A 24,797-nucleotide genomic window follows, 5' to 3' on the forward strand; every position below is an offset into this window, starting at 1 on the left:
CATGAGTTTGGGTGTCTTTGATTTTTTTTTCTGAGGTTGATTTCTAGTTTCAAGGCATTGTGATGTGAAAAGATGCTTGATATGATTTCAATTTTCTTGAATTTGTTGAGGCTTGTTTTGTGACCTATCATGTGGTCTATCTTTGAAAATGTCCCATGTGCACTTGAAAAGAATGTATATTTTGCTTCTTTGGGGTGAAAAGTTCTATATATATCAGTTAGATCCATGTGGTTTAGTGTGTTGTTCAATGCCTGTATATCCTTGGTGTTTCTTTGCTTTGATGATCTGTCTATTGTTGATAATGGAGTGTTGAAGTCCCCTACTATGAGTGTGTTGTTGTTGATATCCTTTTTGTGGTCTTCTAGTATTTGCTTTATGTATTTGGGTGCTCCTATGTTGGGTGCATATATGTTTATCAAAGTCATATCTTCTTGATGGATTGTTCCTTTAAGTATTATGAAATGTCCTTCTTTGTCTCTTTTTATTGTCCTTGCTTTGAAATCCATTTTGTCTGATATGAGAACTGCTACCCCGGCTTTTTTTTCCGATCCGTTTGCTTGGAATATTTTTTTATATCCCTTTACTTTCAGTCTGTGTAAATCTTTTGTTTTCAGGTGTGTTTCTTGTAGACAGCAAATATGTGGATCCTGTTTTCTTATCCATTCCGTTACCCTATGTCTTTTAATTGGAGCATTTAATCCATTTACATTTAAGGTTATTATTGACGTGTATTTATTCATTTCCTTTTGTACCTCTGTTCCTCTCCTCTCTTGTTTTTTCCTTCTTTTTTCTTAGAACACTCCCTTTAGCATCTCTTGCAATGCTGGTTTGGTGGAGATGTATTCTTTCAGTCTTCCTTTGTCTGAGAAACTCCTTATTTCACCTTCTATTTTGAATGAGAGCCTTGCTGGGTAGAGTATTCTTGGTTGTAGGCCTTTTTCATTGCTTGAAATATTTTTGACCATTCCCTTCTGGCTTGTAATGTTTCTGTTGAGAAATCAGTTGATAGCCTTATCGGAGCTCCCTTGTATGTTATTTGCTGCTTTTCTCTTGCTGCTTTTAGGATTCTCTCTTTGTCTTGGAATGTTGCCATTTTAACTATGATGTGCCTTGGAGTGGGTTTTTGGGGGTTCCTCTTGATTGGAACTCTCAGTGCTTCTTGGACTTGCATAGCTTTTTCTCTCATCAGGTTCGGAAAATTTTCTGTCACTATTTCTCCTATCAGATTTTCAATTCCATGTTCCTTTTCTTCTTCCTCTCGTATTCCGATGATCCTTAAATTATTTTTCCTAATGCTATCCTGTAATTCCCTTACATCTTGTTCATATTTTTTCAATCGTTTTCCATTTTGCTGTATTGTCTGGGAGTTTTTCTCTACATTATCTTCTAACTCACTAATCCGATCCTCTGCTTCGTTTAGTCTGCTTTTGACTGATTCTACTGTGTTTTTCAGTTCAGAGATTGTATTCTTAAGTTCTTCCTGGTTCTTGTTAACAATTTCTATGTCTTTTTTATGCTGGTGTAGTTCTCTGCAAGTTCCCTGTAATTTTCTTGGAGCTGTTGGTAACTTCCTTGAAGGTTGTCATAGTTGATTTTAAGGATGTCGAGTATATTGAGCTTCTTTACCCCCATTGTTTTGAATTCCATGTCTGACATTTGGACTATGTCTATTTCATCTATCTCTCTTTCTGAGGATTCCTCTTTTCTTTTCATTGAGGGGTTATTTTTGCCTCTTACCATGTTGGATTCTTTTTGTTTTTATTTATTTATTTATTTATTTATTTATTTATTTATTTGGTTTTTTCTTTTTTTGGGGGGGCGTAGTCTGCTTTGACTTCCCTCCTTTGTGGTGTAATATTCTTTATCGAAGGTCTGGGAGTTTCAGTGGTGCAGTCTCTTTGATATCCTGAGCCTGATGTTCTTGAGTTACCCTTTATGTCGTTTGTTTATGCTGTTCGGTTATATTTCAGATGTTCTTTGATAGGATCTTCCTTCTGGCTAGTTGGTTGAGAATCACTCTATCCGCTTTGTCTAGAGTTCTTTTGTGGATATGTTGTTAAAGACATAAACACACAGCCCAGGCAGGAGACCCACACCCTCAAAAAGTATCCCCCACTCTATCCTGCTATCGTTAGCCAACTAGCCCGTATTAATATAAATGTAAAGAGATTTGAGCTTTTATACTATAAGAAGAATAGATAAGAGTTGTTTTGGGGGAGGAAAAATATAATTTTTGATAGAGGGGGTGATAGATTAATAATATTTGAGACTGTGCAAGCCAGTTAGTAATATTTACATTGTGTGTTAATAAAAATAGAAGAAAAGGATAGAAAAATACATAATATAGTAAGAAAGTGGGATTGTATTGTATTTGGGTTTATATAGTAATTATATTATTTAGAGTCATAGGGGGGCTAAGCTAGACACACAAACGAATAAACAACGATTAAAGAGAAAGGATGAGAAGGAGAGGTTATATGCAACACGTTAGAGATAAAGTTTGTTATTGTTGGAAGAGGTGAAGGAAAAACACCCCCCCAAGAAAATAGAAGAAAGAAAGAAAGAAAGAGAAGAAAATAAAAAATTTGCCACAAAACCCCCCCAAAAAATCCCAAAAGGTAAGAAAGAAAGGAACAAAGAAAGATAGAAAAGAAAGTATAAAGAAGAAAGAAAGAAAGAAAAAAGAGAGAAAAAAAATAGAAAAAAAAGATATATATATATATATATACCGCCCCAAAACCCCCCCAAAAAACCCCAGGAAAAGAATAAAGAAAGAAGGAAAGAAAAGAAGTAATTAAGAAGAAAGAAAGAACAAGGGAGAAAAAATTTGGAGGGAAAAAAAAAAAAAAAAAAGCGATGTTTTTACTCCGTTTTAGCCTTGGTGTGTTGCCTTCTTTTTCTGGGTCCACAGCTGGTCTAGTGTGGCAGGTCAGAGGTTCTTGTTTTTTGCAGGACTGGTGTGCGCCCCCGGTTGCCGCTATGGTGCGCGCCCACGGTTGCCAGCACGGCGCGCTCCCTTGCTGACCGCTGGAGCCAGTTGAGGTGCCCTTGTGCTCAAGCCCTTGCGCGCGAGCCCCTGCGCGCTCGGGCGGCCCAAGAGTTTGCCCCGCGGTTGGAGCCCACTGCTGCCGGGCCGCGGTGGTTCCCCGTTTGCGCCGAGGTGTCCCTGCGCGCGTCACTGCCCGCGCGGGCGGCCCGAGCGCTTTCCCCGGTATTGGCTCCTGCTGTCGCTGGGCTGCAGCGGTTCCGCGTTCGCGCTGAGGTGCCCCTGCGCGTGTCCCTGCACTCGCGGGCGGCCCGAGAGCTTTCACCGGGATTGGCGCCCACTGACCCCAGGCTGAGGTGCTTTCGCGCTCGCGCGCCGCCCCGTGCCCTCAGTCCCGCTGAGCCGAGCTCTGGGAGTTGGTCTCTCGCCTCTTAGGGCAGGGCCGGGGACACTTGTGCTCAGTGGAAGCGAGCGTCCGTGGCTCGCCGCCTCCCGCTGTTCCCGTGCTGCAGCCACCCGCCTTCCCTTACCCGTCTGGGCGGGCACAAACAGAGCCTGCGCTAGTGGTCTGCTTTCCGGCCTGGGGCCCTGCGCCCACGGGAGCTGTCTAGGGGTGTCTATGCACGGTTCACTGCCTGTTCAGTGGGCCCTCCCTGTGCCCGTAGGGGCACTGATCTTATGTCCATTGGGGAGTGTCCGAGTGACGTCTGGACTCACGGCCTCGCGCACCTGGGCCAGTGAGTGAGAGCACTTCCCTATGTGCGCCCCCGCGACCCAAGGGTAGGGTTGGGGAGTGGATGAGCGCGCCTCTGCGCCTGGGCTCCTCCAGAACGGCCTACCACCCCCAAACTTTCCTCCCCTCTCCACCGTCCACTAGAGAAAAATATAAAGGAGAATTATGTTCTCACTTGCCCGGCAGCATGCTGTCTCCTGTCCTTCAGCGCCAATGCCACTTGGTCGAGTCCCGTCTCTGCCAGCGGGCAGAGATCTGCTCTCCGCCTGACTCCTCTCCGGGGCAGCCTGTGGTCGCCAAAAATCCTTTGTGTGCTTCCCGCTGCAGCTCGGGCAGCCGCCCCAGTCAGGAATCCCGTTTCGTCCCCTTTTTCTCCGCTATCCTCACTAAACAGGTTGTTCCCAGATGGATTTTCTCTAATCCAGCAGTGCCTTGGCTCAACTCCCACCAATGTCCAGCTGCTCACTGAGATGTTCTGTCTGCAGTTAGCCCAAACTGCAGACGGGTCTCCGGAACCTAAAACCGTAACCTCTCCTCACTCCTCCGCCATCTTACAGGAACCTGTAATGTGATTTCTGATCTCATACCATTGTGGTCAGAGAAGATGCTTGATGTGATTTAAGTCTTCTTAAACTTATTGAAACTTGTTTTGTGGTCTGGCATGGCATGTAGTTTGTTCTAGAAAATATTCTATATGTACTTGAATGTATATTCTGCCTCTTGAGGGTGAGATGCTCCAAAAATATCAGTTAAATACATATGGTCTAATGCATCACTTTAGGCCACTCTTTCCTTGTTGATGTGGATGTTGAACCCATTGTTGTCCATGAGGTGTTAAAGTTCCCTCCTGTTACTGTTTTACTGTTACTCTCTCCCTTTATGTCTGTCAATGTTTGCTTTATATATATACATGCTCTTACATTAGTTGAAAGATGTTACAAGAGTTCTGTCCTCTTTTTCAGTTGATCCCTTTATCATTATGAAATGCTGTTCTTTGTTTCTTTTTATAGCCTTTGTTTTAGTCTATTTTGTCTGATAAAAATATGACTACTCTGGCTTTTTTTGTTTTTTTTTTTGCTTTCAATATATGAAATATCATTTTCCATCTTTTTACTTTAGTCTACATGTGTCTTTTAATCTTAAGGTGGTCTCTTATAGGCATCATGTATTGAGTTGTTTTCTTATCTCTCTAGTCACCCTGTGTCTTTTGACTAGAGATTTTAATTCATTTAAATTTAAAGTAATTATTGATAGTTATGTAGTTATTGCTATTTTATTATTCATATCTTTGATCGTTTTTATCTTAAAGAAGTTTCTTTAACATTTCTTGTAATACTGGCTTGGTGTTGATGAACTTCTTTAGCTTTTTCTTTTTCCTTTTTACAATGGGTGGAGGTTTCTTTTTTATTTAAGATTTATTTACTTGTTTAGAGGGGAAAGGAGGGAGAAAGAGAAGGAGAGAGACATCATTGTGCAATTGGTTGCCTCTCGCACATACCCAGCCGAGGATCTGACCTGCAACCCAGGCATGTGCCCTGACTGGGAATTGAACTGCCAACCTCTTGGTTCACAGGCCAGTACTCAATCCATTGAGGCACACTAGCCAGCGCATTTAGCTTTTTTTTACCTGGGAAGCTCTTTATGTCTGCTTTGATTCTAAATGACAGTCTTGCTAGGTAGAGTAATCTTGGTTGTAGGTCCTTGCTTTTTATCATTTTGAATATTTTGTGCCAACCCCTTCTGGCCTGCAAAGTTTCTGTTGAGAAATCCAATGAAAGTCTTATGGTAGCTCCCCCATATGTAACTGTCTTTCTCTTGCTGCTTTTAAGATTTTCTCTTAGTCTTTAACCTTTGGCATTTTAATTATGATGTTTCTTGATGTGGCCTTTGTGGGTTCATCTTGTTTTCGACTCTGCGCTTCCTAGAATTGTATGTTTTATTTCCCTCACCAGGTTAGGGAAGTTTTCAGTCATTATTTCTTTGAATTGGTTTCCAGTGTTTTGCTGTCTCTCTTATCCTTCCAGTACCCACGATGCAAATGTTATTATGCTTGATTGTTCCAGAGGTCACTTAAACTGTTTTCTCTCTCTCTCTCTCTCTCTCTCTCTCTCTCTCTCTCTCTCTTTAATTTTTTGCTCTTCTGATTGGTTGTTTTGTTCTACTTTGTCTTCCATATAGCTGATTCCACCCTCTGCTTCATCTTGTCTGTTGTTGATTCCTTCTAATACATTTTTCAGTTACTGCATTTTTCATTTCTGACTGGTTCTTTTTTATGGTTTCTATCTTTTTATGTAATTACATTCACACTGATTTCATCTACTCTTCCCCTAAGTTTATTGAAAATTCTTGTAACTAGTGTTTTATACTCTGTATCCAGTAGATTGTTTGTCTTCATTTTATTTGGTTCCTTTTCTGGAATTTTGTCCTGTTCTTTCATAAGGAAAAAAATTTTTTTTCTCTTTATTTTGGCTATCTTTGTATGTTTGTGTCTTCTTATTTATTAGGTAGATCTTGCTGTCCTAGTCTTGACAGCATGACCTTTTATGTAGAAGTTGTCCTATGGGGCCTAGTGGCACAGTCTCCCTGTGCCTGGTGCTTCAGGAATGTCTCCTGTGTGGGATGTGTGTGCCCACCTGTTGTAGTTGTGGCTTGCTATTACACATATGTGGGGGAGGTTGACCCTCAGGCCGACAGGCTGTGAGGGTGGCCGTGACTATAGCTATCATCCTGTTGTGTCATGACTGACCCTTTGGAGCAGGAGTTACTTTAGTGAGGCACTGGAGCCTGCTGAGTCCAGCCTTTGGGTTTGTCATTTGTGGAGCTGGTAGGGTGATGCTGTGGTATGGTCTGATACTGGTCACTGGGATGTTGGATCTGGAGCCTTCTGGAAAGGTCTCTTGTTCAGGCCAAGATCAGCTGCCTCTTGTGTCATGCTTAGGGCCTCCCAGGTAGAAACTTCAAAGTGATCTGCCTTTGGTTGCTTCTAGTGCTAGATTTGGAGGTGCTTGGGAGAGGCTACACTGTCTACTGAGGCTGGATGCTACTTGTTCTGGTTATGGGACCCTTTGGTGGGCACCATCGTGTAAGTTGAGGCCAGATACCACCTTTGCCCAGTTTGTGGCTGCTTAGTTGAAGCTCTGTTCCAGGTCAACACTGCTTATGCCAGGGTTAGGGCCTTCTGTAGGGAGTCAACAGTTCAAGTTGAGACTGATTACCACTATTGCTGGGTGAAGGGCTATTTATCAAGAGCTACAACACATGCCACGGTCAGCTGCCGCTTCTTTGGGGTTTGTGAATCTTTGAGACATTTTGGGAAAGTTTGAAGCAGTACCCAAGGCAGGGTGCTTGTCTGTGCAGCCACTGGAAGAGACTGGGCCTGAGCCAAGTGAGTTGGGTGGGATAGGGTCTCAGGGAATCAATGGGATAGGATGAATGGTGTGAACCCGGTTAAAGGAGAGCACAGATTTGGCTCCCACCTGTGCCTGGCCAGGTAGGTTGAGGGGGACGTTCAACAAGGAAGAAGTGGCACCTGCCAGCACTTCTGTCCCTGGAGACAGTTGCCCTGACCTCTCCCCCTCCAGCCCTCTTCCTGAAGTTAGTCAATCTAGTTCCTCCCCATATGTAGCTGGAGGCTTTTGAGTTGCTGTCCCTGCACTGCAACTCAGAGCAACTGTTGTGAGCAAGTGAGTCTGTGTGCAGACCTCTTAGGAGGCTCACCTCAGTCTCCAGCAGTCCCCTGTTCTTCTGAAACACAATACCTGCTAGTTTTCACTGCCAAATGTTATGCACACTCTTCTTCCAGATATTGGTGCCTTGGTCAGGGAAACCTGGTGTGAGGCTGGGACCACTTGCTCCCCAGGGGACCTCCACAGCCAAGATACCTCTCCTGATACTTAATCGCCTCTCCTATTTCACATCTTCACCCCTCCTACCAGTCTGAGCGGCTAGCTTCAGGTGGTTCTCGGATGGTGGTTCTATAATTTAGTTGTAATTTTGGTGTGGTCTAGGGAGGAGGTGAGCAGAGTTTACCTACTCTGCCATCTTGACTGGAACCTAGCTACTGTTCTTTCAAACTAATCCTGAATCCATTTCCTTGACAAAAGAAGGTCAAGAATAAAAATATTCTCATTCCTGACCTTTGATGAATGGTAAAGCCTTCATTTACTATTCATAAATATTTCATATTTATTTAATGCTCATAAATATTTGTAAAACATTAACATGTAAATGTAGAATGTTCTATAGCTTTTATAGTTGCAAATACACTATGTTCATTTTTTTTTAAATAATTATTTATTGAGTGTCTACCATATACCAGGCACTATTATGGGCTTTGGAGATATGGTGATGAGTCCAATAGTCAGGGTCCAGGGGTTATATTCTAGCAGGAGGATATAGAATTGAGCAAATAAATAAGAAATACTAGAAAATGAAATGTTTATAGTAACTAATAAAAAGCCCACAAAAGTGTGTTCATTTATATATATACCCACACTAACAATAATGCATTGATCAAAATATCAAGGTGAGATTTATGAAGTTGAAAATAGAAATGGGATTGTACTGTTTAAAAATATCAAAAGTTTGAGAATAAATCTCAAAATTCAAGATTTAATGGTATAATACTTCAAGTTACTTTCACAATTCTTACATGAAAATTTGATATTTAGAGTCACACAGAAAGGGATTCTTACACATTTAATAAAATACAGGCATACCTTGTCTTATTGCAGTGCACTTTACTGCACTTGACATGTTTTACATTTTTTACAAATTAAAAACAAGACCCCTCCACCAGCAAAAAGACTTGCTTTATTGGTCTGGAACTAAATCTGCACTATCTCCAAGGCATGCCTATATTTGTGAAATAGTTTTTGCAGCTGGTGTTTTAAGGGAGAAAAAAGACACACATTTCAAGCTGTAAACAGCATAGAAGTGATAGATCAACCATCCCCCCACTTTTTGTAAATGAGGACCTGCCAAATTGTCTAAAATGAAAATTTTAATTGGAGGGATTGAACAAAAAAAGAGAGAGAGAGAGAAATTACTCATGGACATGGACAACAGTGTGGTGATTGCTGGGGTACAAACGGGGCTGGAAGAGGTAGAGAAGCGGATAAGGGGATAAATGGTGATGGTTTGAGACTTGACTTGGAGTGATAAACACACAATACAATATACAGATGATGTGTTGTGGACTTGTGCACCTGAAACGTCTATAATTTTGTTAACCAGTGTGATCCCAATAAATTCAATAAAAAGGAAAAGGGAATTTAAATTAACGTCGTTTTTACCGTTGGGGGAAACAGAGTAAAGGGTATGGGACTTCTCTGTACTATTTTGGCAACTTCATGTGACTCCATATTTCAAAATAAGTTTTGAAAAGTAAAGATAATTTTTAAGTGGATATGCTTTTTATCTTTTCTAGTTTGTGGAGGATTATGAGCCTACCAAAGCAGACAGCTATCGGAAAAAGGTAGTGCTGGATGGGGAGGAAGTACAGATTGATATCTTGGATACAGCGGGGCAGGAGGACTACGCTGCAATTAGAGACAACTACTTCCGGAGTGGGGAAGGTTTCCTTTGTGTGTTCTCTATTACAGAAATGGAATCCTTTGCAGCCACAGCTGACTTCAGGTATGTCAGGGAGTAATGTTGCTCTGACTTACTGCATAACAGTTTCTTCCCCGCAAACAAGTGGACAACTAGAGGTTCTTACTTGGTAGTGTTTCACTATGTCTAATTGTGTTTATTCCCTCTTAATTTCAGTATGTGGCTCTATCCACTGTGTACTTATACTCAGATGCCATCCCAGTACCAGCTGTATTGAAGCTTGAGTTTGTGACAGCCTCGCTACTCAAAAGTTTCTTTATGCATTATGGAAGTATTTCTCTTCCGAGTATAATACTGCTACTGCCATAATAGTTGACTTAGATCACATATGGAGCTCTGACCCACATTTTAAATCTTTCTTCGTTAGTCACTATTTTCTCAGCACCGGTGTAATGCTCAGCGGGCACATTGTCATCCTCCTCACAATATAGATGTCCTGACAGCACAAACTGAAATTTTTAATAGAAATAATAATAACCATATGTTGGCAAACTAGGTTATGTTTTACAATATCTTTTATATCTTATTTACTGTTTGCTTAATCAAAATCAGTCATCTATTTAATGTGATTGGGGGGGGGTAAAAGGGGGGAGAGATTCTCTTTATACCTAAGAGAAATGTGGCATAAATAAGTGCCTGAGTAGTCTTGTAAATACTACATGCATAATCAAAAATATTGTTTAATTACATTTTTTTATTTCTGTGTTAAGCAGCTGTTTTGGTATGGGAGACACAAAATAAGCATGTAATATATATATCCTGTTTTTAAGATTTGTACAGTTTAGTTGAGTAAGGCCTGAAACCAAAAGCAAGTTAGTCACCAGTAGGAGACATGAATAATTATCATTACGGAGGATCCAGGAGGGGAGAGAAACTGAGGCATTGATGAAATAGAGAGCCTAAATGATAAAGATTTCCACAGATGAGGAAAGAAGTCATTTCGGGTGGTTGAGCAAAAAACTAAACCTAGGCTTATACAAAGTATTCCTTTTTGTGTACACTTGAAAGTCTCAAGAACTTAAAGGGTCCTAAGAGAACATTCTTTACAAAAGAATGTCATTGAGGACCTTTAAAATATTGATTTATTTGTAAAATTAAGTTTGTTGGTTTCTGTAAGGAACAGTTTTGTATGTGATAAAGTACAAAGGGTGGCAGATTCTGGTAACTTGTAATGCTAGGAGACAAATGGAAAGTTATATAAATATCATTGCTTAATTCATTCAGCAAATATTTAAGTGCTTATTATGTCATAGCCGGTCCTTTTTAGGTAGTGGAATAAATTTTATCACCATAGTCACCAAAGCCGAAGTGGTATTTCAAGGAAATAAGGTATTTTTATGCCAAGAGAAAAAATCTTGGGCTATTGCCATTACAGTGAATAATTCATTACTCTTCTATTGTACCTCCAGTGCATTGCCCTTCGCATAAATAACACTATCTTAATGACTGACCAGCAGTTATCATAAGGGGATTTTTGAGACCATCAGCAGTCCACGTGGTCTAACCTGCAAAGTACAAGACAAATGTCAACTCCTCTATTTAGTCTTTTCGGTCTTCCTACCACCAAGACAGAATCCATTGTTTCTTCATCTCTGTATGCGATTCACTTTTTCCAGCTCCAATAGCACACTTACCACACCTTTATACTGAGCTTGATTTGTATGTGTTTTTCCCCCCTAGGTAAAAATTCTTGATTGCAGAACCCATTTCTTATCCATCTTAGTGTTTCTAGTAGCCATATTTGGCACAATTGCTAGCATATAACATATAATGCTTAGTAAACATTTGATAGAAATTTTAGAAGACTAAATTTTTTTGATTCTCACTTTCCTTATGTCAAAAATGAAGAAGCTGGACCACTTTGTAAAGTTACCTTTCTATTCTAAGATTCTGTAACAGCATCTCTAACTGTATCTAAAGAGAACATCACCTTAAGCAAGTGTGTATGAATGTTCTAGACAAAGCATTACCTTTCTCTGATATCCAGGAAAGTAGCTAATGAAACCAACTTACTAACTTTTTTCTCCAACTTTTACCTTTAAAGAATATTGTGCTCTGACCTTTGAATTCGGTAGGTACAAGTTTTCCATGGCCATGTTTCTGACAGCATTGATTATGCTGTAAGTTCAATAATAGGTTTTCTGAAGCACCTGACTCATAGTAGCTTAGTAGGTATTTATTAAGAAATAAATTAATGATTATATAGAATATGACCAGAAGAACTAAAGTCACAAACTAGAGTCAATCTTACATTCCTGGTGGTTAGTGTGACTCGGTGGTAAGTCAGTTATTATTAACTTCTTAGTTTAGGCGGTTGGTCACAAAGGAAACTTGGTAAGAAAGTAATAGCAAATGTGTTACCAGCACGGGGAAAAGATTGTGATTGGCCAAAATCCTCTTTACAAATACATCATAAATTTAATAGGAATTATGGTGAATGTTGACATGCTTTTTGTAAGAAATCATGTGATTAGTGGGAAATATAGTACTATGTAGAACTGTATAGTTTAGCCTGTGTCACCCAAATATGGTGCTCCATGAACATTTTTACTTTATAAAAGGATATTTAAGGTACGTACAAACTAGTGAAGGATGTACATGACTGTAGGTGTGGCCCATAGTTTATTCATATTAGAAAAACTAATAATTCAGGTCCAAAGAATGTCCTGCAAACACTGAGTCAGAGTGTTTGCTACTTTATCAGATGACTGTAGTACTAGTAAAAATAACAACATTACCTAATACAGTGTTTACCATGTACCTACCATATGCTTTCTGAAGCATTATTAGCTTAGATGAGGGAGATACCACCGTACTTCATAGATTCTAAGACACACATTTTTTATTTTGTCATCTGCTTAACTCAGGGCTGTGTCTTACAGTATGACATCTTAAGTTATAATTGGCAGCAAGTTTTCTTAGTGGTACATAAAATACATAATGCTTAAAGTTAGTGACATCTTAAATATTTTTTTTAAAGTATTATCCAAATTTATAAATGAAGAAACCGAAGCACATAAAGGTTCAGTGATTTGCCCCTGGTCATGCATTTAAGGATGGAAAGCAGTTCAAGTCCAAGAAGTCTACCTCCATAGTCTCACTTTTTTTTTTTTTTTTTTTTATGGGCTTATAGTCTCACTTTTAACAACTCTGCAACACTGGCTCTCATTAAACAAGTGATGACTCTTCTGTAACACCACATGGCCTTTCCGTTTCATGTTGTTAAAATGGAAAGTGGCGAGCCCTGGCTGCTGTGGCTCAGTGGATTGAGCGTCGGCCTGTGAGCCAAGTGTTACTGGTTCGATTCCCAGTCAGGGCACATGACTAGGTTGCATGTCAGGTTCCCAGTTGGGGGTGCAAGTGAGAGGCAACCGCACAGTGATGTTTCTCTCCCTCTCTTTCTCCTTTCCCCTGTTTCTAAAAATAAATAAACAAATAATTTTTTTAAAAACTGGAAAGTGGCGAGTTTCTTTTTTAACATACAGCCTTTTTCACTACCATCTTTTTTTTAATGTATTAAACATTTTTATATAGGGCATTGCTTTTAAACTATGTAATTAAAGTATTCTATGACATTATAATATCACTAGTTACTTTGTTAATTTCAATTCTCTCAGTTGACACAAGTAATTGAAAACATTTTTTCAGAAAGGTAAAATTGTCTTTATATAATCAACACACTTCTTCCACCTTTCAGGTTTGCTCTGATGACTACAAATATAATATGACTATAAATATAATAAAAAGTTTTCCTTCTACTAGTTTGTAACTTTGCCATGCAGGGAAAATGTCCTGTAACATGGAGACCCTCACCATAATGCCCAGTGGGCACCTTGGTGTTCATTCCATATCAGAGGTAGGGTCTCTTGTGATGAATAACTTTGGGGAACTAAACCTTCTTGAAAAGGGTTTGTTTCCTTAGATATTCCATTAGGGGGAGACCCCATAATACTTAATGTAGAAGTTGTATGCGTACTGTGGAGTTAGATTTCCCAGATTCAAATCTTAGTTCTACTTAACTGAGACTCTGAGCAATTACATAATTTCTTTGTGCCTCATTTTTCTTATCCGTAGTAGGATGACAATACTAGTACTAACTTCGTAGGTTTGGGGTGAGGATTAAATGAGATAATATGTGCAAAGCACTTAAAACATTTAAAGCACCTGCTACATTGTGAGCAGTCAGTAAAATGTTAGCAGCAGTGCAGGTGGTGCTGGTATTCAGCAATACTGTCTAAGAGGCACAAAATACCCTAATCTGAAAATAAGCCATGACAAAGATTTATATGTGGTCTCAAACACCATGGTAAGCTTCCTACAAAATCATATGTACTTTGCTCATCTGTCATTCTAATAATCCCCTTATTTTCTCTCAGTCTAAAGCAGTGGTTCTCAGCCTTCCTAATTCCGCGACCCTTTAATATAGTTCCTCATGTTGTGGTGAGCCCCAGCTATAACTAAAGCATAGTGATTAATCACAAAAACAATATGTAATTATATATGTGTTTTCCGATGGTCTCAGGCGACCCCTGTGAAAGGGTTGTTCGACCCCCAAAGGGGTCGTGACCCACAGGTTGAGAACCGCTGGTCTAAAGTGTTTATGTTTCTGTAGTTTTAGACATCTCCTAATTTCAAAGGAGAGGCATCTATCTGTAAGTTAGCTAGTAAACCCTACAGATTTCCTTTGTTAATTTGACAAGAAAACATCATTATTCAATGGATTAATAATAATCAGTAGGAACAGCTAACATTTATTGAAAACTTACTGTGTGCCAGGCACAGTTCTAAGCACTTTATGTTTAATCCTCACAGCAATTGTATAAGAAAAGTATTGTAGTTCCATTTTATAAAAATGAGGAAATAGGCCAAAAAAAAAAGGACTTTGCTCAGAGTCACATGACTAGAAAGTGCAGAGCCATGATACCTTTAAAATTGGTGACACTTTCACAGCATGAAACTTATCTCTAAATGTAAAATCTATACTTAACAGCTGACTTCCAGATATTTCCGGCATGTGTGGGGTTTTAAAAACATTTAGTTGCCAAGCTAGTGTGGCTCAGTGGATTAAGTGTTGGCCTGTGAACCAAATGGTCGCTAGTTCAATTCCTGATCAGGGCCTGTGCCTGGGTTGTGGACCAGGTCCCCAGTTGGGGGCATGCAAGAGGCATCCAGTCCATGTTTCTCTCGCACATCAATGTTTCTCTGCCTCTCTTTCTCCATTCCTTCCCTTCTCTCTAAAAATAAATAAATAAAATCTTTTTTTAAAAAATTATATATATATATATTTTTTTTTTTTTTTAATTAAAAAAAAAATTTAGTTGGCCCTGACCAGTGTGGATCGGTTGGTTGGGCATTGTCCTCTGAACCGAAGGGTTGCCGGTTCGGTTCCTGGTCAGGGCACATGCCTGGGTAACAGGCTCAATCCCCAATCAGGGCGCTTGCAAGAAGCAACCTATCAATGTCTCGCTCTCACATCACTGTTTCTCTCCCTCTCTTTCTCTCTCCCTCCCCCTCTCTCTAAAAATAAATTTAAAAAAACAAATTTTTTTAAATAAAAAATAAAAACAGTTGGACCTTTGATATGATGTAATAAGAATGGCACTCTCTTTGTTGTGTCCTCCTAAAAATCCCAATGACCCCATTTTAATCATGAGAAAAACATCAGATCCCAGTTGAGATATTTTTCTACATATTACCTGACCAGCACTCCTCAAAACTGTCAAGGCAAGGTCATCAAAAACAAGGAAAGTCATAGTCAAGTGAAATCTGAGGAGATAGGATGACTAAATGTCGTGTACTGTATACTAGATGGGATGCTGGAAAGCGTTTTAGGAGGAAGTTCCATTTGATACCTCATCTGCCATAATATATACTGTCTTCCTTGGGGTATTTTTTCTTCAGTGAAGTGAATGTGTGACTCCAACGATTAATAAGGAAGAAGTGCTACTCATTTCCTACCATGGGATAAATGAGCTGATTGTTTTTCCATAGAAACAAATAAGTACCAAAAGCACATGGTATTTATTTAGTTATTTTAACACGTAGAGGTAGTGTTAATGTTTCTTTCTCGTTTTCTCTTATCCAGGGAGCAGATTTTAAGAGTAAAAGAAGATGAGAATGTTCCATTTCTGCTGGTTGGTAACAAATCAGATTTAGAAGATAAAAGGCAGGTTTCTGTAGAAGAGTCAAAAACCAGAGCCGATCAGTGGAATGTTAACTATGTGGAAACATCTGCTAAAACACGTGCTAATGTTGACAAGGTAAAGGTGGCTCGCCTTACTATTACATGTTAAAAATAGGTTGATTTGCTTTAATTCAGTTGGCTCCATTTTGTCAAGAAATTCTGAGAATTTCAAATAACAATTTAATACGTGTTGATTTTTATCAGCCCTGAATGCTCAAGTGCAACATATTAGGAATTTCTTATTCAACTTGCCCCATGCTTTCACAAAAGACATTACAACATGAGGCACCCATAGCAAAAATACACTTTTTTTTAAAAGTGCTGATAGGATTCCTGACCTGAATCTTGCCCTTTTTTTTTTTTTTTTTTTTTTTAATCTTATCTTGATTGGCTGGATGATTTAGAAGGAAGGACTTGTGTAAGTCCTCAAAGCTGACACCTGTCTGGCCCCATTTTAAAGTGAAGAGATTTTGATTCATCTGGCCTGGAGTGGGACCTGAGAGTTTGCATACTTTTTATCTCGCAGATGGTACAGACTATATTCTGACTGGTGAAGCTCACTGACTAACAGTACTGCTATAGGTGGCCTCAGCTTTTAGTGAACTCATCTGCTTGCACTTATAGATTCACAACCCTGATCCAGAAATCATTAAGTTAAAATATTTTGTTTATTTACTGTAGGTCTTAAAACTGTCATCACTGTCCTAAGCTGATGAAACTTTTAGTCACATGGTCAAATTCCTGTAGGTCCAAGAATACCACAAAATTTCTACTCAGTACACCCATTTTCTCTAAAGTTATGGCAAATATTTTTTAAAGTATTAATGAAAATGTTTTAAGGTTGTGCATTTGGAGTTTTGAAAGGCAACATTGAACATCATCATAGCATTGGCATATATAATATACTCATATACTTTGTTTCCTCCTGAGCAGGTTGTAGAACAGACTGTAAACCATACTGGAACTAAAGGGAGTAGGGAGGAGAGGCGAACAGTAACTGTCCAAGCTGTGAAACTGTCCTTCTAACAGTCCTTGTAGTGCTATCTGTTGGTATCAGAGGCCCTTGCAAAGTATGGTGGTGAGCATTACCAGAGCTCTTACAGGACAGTAAGAAAAAAGCCAACAACCCAATGCAAAAATGGTCAAAACCATTAAACAGGCATGTCACAGAAAAGAAATGCAAATTACTTTTAAACTTGAAAAGAGGCTTGCTTAATCCCTCACAAAAAAGGAAGTGCAATTTCAAATGTAACATTTTCTTAACTGTCCCATTGGAAAAACAGGAACTCTCATATTTGTGGAAGGGTAGTTTGGTTGTCATCTATCAAAATTATGACTAATAATTTGAGTTCTAAAATTTTATTATACAGGAAATAGAATACATTTGCACATAAATATACATTCATCAGTAGTCATTGAAGCATTATTTGTAGAAGCAAAAAATGAAATATCCAATTTCCAGTAATGGACTGATTTAAATTATGTTGTGTCCTTATAATAAGGTACTATACAACTGTTAAAAAAAAAAAAAAAAACGAAGGTAGACCTAACTGTGCTGGTATAGAAAAATCTTCAACATAAAGTAAATGAAAAAAGCAAAGTGCAGAGCAGTGTCTATAGTTTGCTACCATCTGTGTTTTTAAATACTCATACACACACACACACATATGTATACATCAGTGGCATATGTAAGAATCTAGTATCTGGTTGCCAGAGAATTGTCACGGGGATATGCTTTTTTCACTGTAAATACCCCTTTGAACTTCTGTGTTTGAATCTTTTCTCATATGCACATATTATTTTTCAAAAGAGGTAAGTTAAAGGTATTAGGCTATTTTACTTACTGTGGCCATGTAACAAAATATACTCCAACAAGTATATTTGGACATAACACAGTGTAGATGGCTTGTCTCAGCTCCACTGTGTCTGGTGCCTCAGCTGAAAAGCTTAAAGTCTGGGGACTGGAAGTGTCTGAACTTTGGTCTTAAAGGCTTGTACACTAAAGTCTGGTTTAGCTCATAGATGCTGACTATTGTGCAGAGATACCTCAGTTCCTCTCCATGTGACCTTTTAGTGTTTAGTTTATGTGTACGACAGGGTAGCAGAGTGCTTGCCAAGGGCAAGTGTCACAAGTGAATAAGAGCCAGGCAGAAAACATGACCTAGCCTCATTTCCACCTCATTCCATGGATAAGGATAGTCACAAAGTTCCACCCAGGTTCAGGAGGAAGGGGAATAAACTCCAACTCTTTTTGTTTTGTTTTTTTACTTTTTTATTTTTTTAGTATATTTTATTAATTATGTTTTTACAGTACTCCCAAATTTTTTTCCTTTTGCTCCCCTCTGCCCAGTACCCCGCTTCCCTCCAGCAATCCCACCATCCTTAGTTCATGTCCATGGGTTGTGCAAATAAGTTCTTTGGCTTCATCCTTACCTATATTATTCTTAACTCCCCCCTGTCAGTTTTGCACCAGCCAATTATGCTCTTAACCTCGGCACCATTTCCCCATTTCTCCCCCTTCTCCTTCCTAGCCAATAGCCCTCCAAATGATCCCCATACCTGTGATTCTGTTCCTATTCTGGTTCGCTTAATTGGATGTTGTTTTTAATTTTTTAGATTCAGTTGTTGATAGTTGTGAGTTTGTTGTCATTTTAATGTTCATAGTTTTGATTTTCTTACTTTTCTTAAATAAGTCCCCTTAACATTTCATATAATAATGGCTTGTAGATGATAAATTCCTTTAGCTTTACCTTGTCTGGGAAGCACTTTATCTGCCCTTCCATTCTAAATGATGTTTGCTAGATAGAGTAATCTTGGGTGTAGGCCCTTGCTTTTCATCACAATGAATACTTCTTGCTGGTCCCTTCTTGCCTGCAAAGTTTCTGTTGAGAAATCAGCTGATAATCTTATAGGCACCACTTCGTAGGTAACTCTCTGCTTTTCTCTTGCTTTTAAGATTCTCTCTTTATCTTGAACCTTTGGCATTTTAATTATGATGTGTCTTGGTGTGGTCCTCTTTGGGTCTAGCTTGTCTGGGACTCTCTGTGCTTCCTGGACTTATATGTTTATTTCCTTCGCCAAATTTGGGGAGTTTTCCTTCATTATTTTTTCACATAAGCTTTCAATTTCTTGCTCCTCCTCTTTTCCTTCTGGCACCCCTATGGTTCGGATGTCGGCATGTTTAAAGTTGTCCCAAAGATTCCTAAACCTCTCCTCATTTTTTTCAATTCTTGTTTCCTCATTCTGTACTGGCTGACTGTTTTTTTCTTCCTTATGTTCCCAATCATTGATTGGAACCCCCGTTTCTTTCCCTTCATCATTGGTTTTGTGTGGATTTTCCTTCGTTTCATTTAGCATAACCTTCACTTCTTCCCTTATGGGTTTGCCATACTTAAGCATATCTGTCAAGCCTCTGAGCATGTTTATCACCAGTGTTCTGAACTCTACATCTGTTATGTTCACTACCTCCTCGTCGCTTATTTCTCCCACTGGAACGTTCATCCATTCCCTCTTTGGCCATACCGCTCTTGTCTCCTCCTCTTGACAGGCTCCTATGTTTTTTTGCCTCTGCGTCTTAGGTAGCGCTAATGCACCTGTTACATTGTAAGGGCGGAGCCTTAGGTATTAGTACAGAGCGATCCATTTCACCACGTTTTGACGCTGTGTGTGGAGGAGGGGTCTGAGGAACAATGCAGCTCATTCAGCACTCACCCCTCTTCCAGGCACTTCTCCTGCTTCCCATATGGGACTGGCGCCTCTCTAGCTGTTGCCCTTAGAGTTGTTCCCAGAGTGGGTGGGTCTGTGGATGTTCTAGGACCGTAGGGGCCCTTTATAAACAAGCAGTCTACACTGAGAGACTGGCAGTTTCTTCTTCTGCCCCAGCCCCCACTGGTTTGCTCAGTCAGAAGCAATGAGGCTTTATTTTCCCTGGGCCTGGGACCATCAGCTGTGTGATCTGGTCTGGTGCTAGGAGCGTTCCCCAGGAGTCCCTCCCTAGTTTTTAAAATGTGAGACTGCGTTTTCCGCCAGCCTGCCACTGCCACTGCTGCTGCTGCCACCACCACACCGTGTCCTCTCCACCCCTCCTACCTGTCTGGGTGAGCCATTTCTTCTTTATATTATATCTTTGTTTGTTGGACTTCCATGCAGCCTCATTTTCTGGAACTTCTGGTTGTCTCTAGTTTTGAGGTAGTTGTATTCCTTCTTAGCTGTGGAGGGAGATGCAGCATGTCTGTCTAGGCCTTCGTCTTGTCTGGAAGTCCTTGTGGTTTGCTTTTTAAATTGTACAACAAAAAGTTCTTGTAGTTCGTTCCATGTCATTCCATATAGATGTACAATGTTCTTTTTAAAATCTGCAAATTGTTTCATAATTAGTCTTTTATAATTTGGATGTAATCCATTGAGTTTTAGCTTTGGAGCTATCATCACTTGTAGTGCTTTTTAAATTTTTATCTTAGAAATCAAATGGAAAAGGTCAGGTTATATTATGTGAACAAAAGATTTCCTAGTTTTCACATTTTTCCAATATATTTAGAAAAGTAGACTTCAGTTTTGTGGTTTCCTCTCCGTATGCTCCTCAAACAAGAGCTCTTAAATATTTTTTCTTATATCTGAAGTTTACTGCTGTGATTTCGAGTAGTACCTAGCTTACCCTTTTTTCTTTTTTCTAGGTATTTTTTGATTTAATGAGGGAAATTCGAGCCAGAAAGATGGAAGATAGCAAAGAAAAAAATGGAAAAAAGAAGAGGAAAAGTTTAGCCAAGAGAATCAGAGAAAGATGCTGCATTTTATAATCAAAGCCTAAACTCCTTTCTTATCTTGACCATACTAATAAATATAATTTATAAGCATTGCCATTGAAGGCTCAACTGACTGAAATTACTTTAACATTTTGGAAATTGTGTATCACTAAAAGCATGAATTGGAACTGCACTGAAAGTCAGATTCACTCAAAAAAAAAAAAAATTAATGTGGCTTCACCAGGAAGCAAAGTTTAGCTTATTTCATAATTGCCTATATTATTACAGTTCATGTAATGTATGAGCTTGTGTTTTGAGGGCAGTCTTTCTTAACTGGTAAAGGGGGGGCGCTGAGGATGGAGAACAGGAGGAAAGCCTATTTTATATCATTTTAAAATGTCTTGGCCTTCTACTGCCTTGGAAATAACAATTATGAACATGATAGTTAAACTGTACCACTTTTTAAAATCATTATTATGCAAAATATAGAAGAAAAGTTACTGACATGATTATGGCATATAGTTAAATTGAGAGTAATTTATCTGTGGACCTGCATTAATTACCTGGTGATTAACTTAGAAAAGTGGTATAAACTTGCACATGGAAATTGTTTATTATGCCTTAATTTAGGAACTATAAAATACCCAACTGCATCATTCTGAGTGTCTTCACTGGCTCATGGGCCCATTGCCCTGTGTGTCCTGGTGAGAGAATATACCTAGTAAGGAGTACAACTTTTGTACACAAGATTCTTGAGAAATAATTGTCTGCTAGGAGTCTGTCCAAATTTCAAATGTGTGCCATACTCTGGTTCTTCAAAGTAAGGTTCCAGAGCTCCTGATTGCTTTTAATGAACTATACAGTAGTTTAAAATGGTGGGTCAGCATATACTTATAAGATACTTGAGACTATAAAGTTTCAACACCAGTTATGTTTTAGTGAACTCTCTTAAAGATGCTAGTCCCTGAAAATCCTTTTCTGCAAGTGGTAAGCACATGTTAAGTTTTTTATCTCTTTCAAGCAGGAACAGGGAAAGCATCAACAGTTCTAATGCATTTTGCACTAGAACACTTTAGGAAAATATTCATGCTTACCACTTGTTAATTTTTAAATTCATACTCATGAGATTACAGTTTGGCTATATGGGACTTACTGGGAATATTTCTAATGTGTGTTTATAATAAAGAACATTGTGGCTACATTTTTCTTAAAGTTAACATCAAGCAATCAAACCTGAGTATAGTGCAGAAAATATATTCAGTGTACACAGGCCAAATATTAGGCTTGTGTCACCATTGTGTGGTGCACCCAATGGAAGCATACTAACATGCTATTTGGAAACATAATTTCAATGAGAAATCTACCACTGTCATATTTTTCTTCTTTAGAATGGAGCTACAACAGTTGGTTCAGAGTTTTTTTGTTTGTGTGTGTGTGTTTGTTTTTTATTCAGTCCTGATTTCAGTAAGTCAAAAATGTGTTCGGGCATTACAGGTCACACAGATGTGTATGTAAAGTAAACAAAAAATAGGCTTTTTAGAAACTCAGCTCTTTAGATATTACACCTGGCTTGTCATGTTATATATTTATCCTTAAAGGGTTTGAGATGTACATCTTTTATTTCGTACTTTTCATAGGCTATGCCATGTGCAGAATTAAAGGACCAATGTAACACTGGCCCCGCAGGCCCAGCTCTCTCCATGTGTACTCATTGCAGACTTATTTAACCAGGGGTCCTAACCACTAACATTCTTACTTTGAGACCTTTCCTCTCCTGGGTACTGAGGTGCTATGAAGCCAACTGACAAAGATACATGACATGTCTTAGGCTGATGCCACTACCCAATTGCTTTATTTGCAATTTGAGCCATTATAAAGACCAATAAACTTCCTTTTTAAAAAAACTTTGTGGTGTTACTTGATGTTTACAATATGACGTGTAAAATTCAGACTTATCAACCTGGGTATCTTTACCAGAGATTTAAAAACAACAAAATCTTCTGAGCTATCAGTTTAGGTACTTATTTTGTGTAAACCAATTTCCTGAATGACAGTATTATTGTTGCTCAGGTTTAGTCAAAGCTCACAAATGGAAGATACTCTTAATACTATCATGAAAGCACAGATGTGTGCATTACTTTTAGAATACTACTAAACTCTAGACTGAATAGAGTGATAGCTTTTATTTATTTTCTAATCAGAATGATCCCTAGAGACTGTTTAATTTCCAAATCAGGGCAGGAGTAAACACCCTATTACCATTTCACCAAGCTTCAGGCTATTCTTTCTCATTCGGAGTCTGGTTAGAAATACTGTACTATGAACTATCAAATGGGCTGTGTGTTAGAAACAATTAATCCAATACTGAGCACAGCCTTTCAAAATTCAGTTCACCTTAATTTCTTAACTCATAAGCAGTGCCACAATAAGCACATTTAAGTTATAATTGGCATGATTTTAACCTCACTGTGTGGACTCGTTTTTAATGCCAATAAGGAGTATGTTGTTAAATGTGTATTATTTAGATTAAGTTCTCTCAGACTGAATCAAAATGTTATATCTCAAAATTTTGTGACAAGGATATAAAACTTAAAAGTTCAGCAACTTGTATTACTCCCTTAAAAAAGTAAAATTAAAGACATTTACCAGAAGTTCCTGTGAGGTTTTTAAAGTAATAATTGTTTTTATTTAATCCAGTATTAGAAATCTCCTTTTAGCAAATTACTTTGGAAGTCAGGAGTGGCAGATGCATAGAGGCCTTCATTCATACCTTTAGATTTCAGTACATTTTTATGGACTACCTACTGTGGGCACTGGGGAATCCAACAGGTCAAGTGAAAGACAAGAATGAGTTACGGGCCCCATGCCTAAGGAGAGGAAATGATGGTGAGAGATTAGGTCTCCTTACTCTGGGCTAGGTAGGCCCCCTATTAGGATTTTCAACCCTAATAATGGCAGTAAACACATAGTGCATCCAATATCAAGATACTGTGTGTATATACAGGTGTCCCCCCAAAATGTATACATACTTTAAATAATTATAAAGTCGGTGTTTATTAAAATACATTTCATTTTCAAAATGTAATAGAATCTACAGACATTAATTGTTTTGTCACCGCCTGTTTTCAAACTGGCGTCCGTTCTGGTCCAGGCACTGCTGACAACGCGAAGCAATGGAATCACAAACATCACGAAACAGCAAGATGGGGCACCCCGACACTACCATCACGATGTTAGATCCTACCTTGATGAGATCTTGTCAGGTGGATTGGACCAGACCTCACACCACTAGACTTTCTTTTTTATGGGGATACTGAAAAGACAAAGTCTACACTATGAAACCTGCAACAGTCGCAGAATTGAGAGGAGCCATTGAACAAGAATGCACACAAATACCAAACAAAATGTTTTGTGATGTTTGTGATTCCATTGCTTGGCGTCAGCAGTGCCTGGACCAGAATGGACATCAGTTTGAAAACAGGCGGTGACTAAACAATTAAATAATGTCTGTAGATTCTATTACATTTTGAAAATGAAATTTATTTTAATAAACACCGACTTTATAATTATTTAAACTGTATACATTTTTGGGGACACCCTGTATATAATAATATATACATATAATATTAATCCTTTGATAAGTAGGTGCTATCGTTAACCCCTATTTTGCAGATAGGAGATGGGCAGAGAGCTGTTGAATAACTTGCCCAGGGCCACAAAGCTAGTAATGATTAACTGGAATTGGAAGCAAAGTAGTGTGGTTCCCAAGTCCATGCTCTTTATCACTACACAGTGAGAAGCAGAGTGAAGACTAGAAGTAATTATTGAGTAGCCTGTGTTAAGGTGAGAAATGCCCAAGACTTCCCCAAGGCTGCAGCCACTTACTCAATTGTTGTCTTCAGAAAGCTTGCAGAGGTTGCTGTGAACTGAAAAGAAGCCTCTTGTGCTTACAGCCTGGTTGCTAATAGAGCAAGTGCTGGGAGGGAGAACCTTGTGCAGAGCTCTGTGGAGTGGGGCCTTAGAGTGCTTTTTCCATGACATACATCAGTAAAGAGGCAGCATTCCTTTGGCAGGTCAGAAGCTTTCACCCCATATTTTTTTAACTGAAAAATATTTTCTTATTCCCATTCCTTTGCTCCAGCAGCCCTGCATGTGGCTGTGGTTGACACTTGCCTATAGATGCATGGCGGATCTGTGAGGAGGGAGGTTTGGTCATTGTACTCTGTCTTTACAGAAACACTATGGGGATAGAGAGGGAGTGGGGAAGCATTTAACACCTGTTTAAAAAGCTGTGAGAGCTGTGATAACTTTCATGTTTAATCTAATTGGAAAACAAGGTTGCTTTCATCAAAAGCCCCAGGAAAATAAATAGCTGAAGTGTGTAGGTCCTTGCATTCCCTAGCAGTAGACAATGCTCCTAAGGACAGAGTGTTTTAAAGGGCCAAAAAATAAGAATCAAGGCTTGTTAAGGGAAAGGAGCAGATATGAGAGCTAACTGCTTCTGGGCTTCTGCTTGAAAGGGAGCACCTGTGTGGAAGTGCA

The 24,797-nt window shown here is 39.0% G+C and overlaps 1 protein-coding gene across 2 annotated transcripts in view; it reads left to right on the forward strand.

Annotated features, from left to right (window-relative positions):
• Nucleotides 1–20,372, forward strand: part of RALA (RAS like proto-oncogene A) — a 107,554-nt gene extending 87,182 nt beyond the window's left edge. For both annotated transcript variants that reach the window (XM_090286754.1, XM_090286753.1), the window contains 3 exons: nt 9,148–9,356; nt 15,418–15,592; nt 20,187–20,372. In XM_090286754.1, coding sequence (XP_090142880.1) covers nt 9,148–9,356; nt 15,418–15,592; nt 20,187–20,309 — 507 coding nt within the window. In that variant the 3' untranslated portion in view covers nt 20,310–20,372. The remainder of the gene's footprint in view (nt 1–9,147; nt 9,357–15,417; nt 15,593–20,186) is intronic.
• Nucleotides 20,373–24,797: the final 4,425 nt, after the last annotated feature.

The sequence above is a fragment of the Furipterus horrens genome, unplaced genomic scaffold (assembly GCF_987537825.1).
Source record: "Furipterus horrens unplaced genomic scaffold, mFurHor1.1.pri manual_scaffold_9, whole genome shotgun sequence".
Taxonomy (NCBI): domain Eukaryota; kingdom Metazoa; phylum Chordata; class Mammalia; order Chiroptera; family Furipteridae; genus Furipterus; species Furipterus horrens.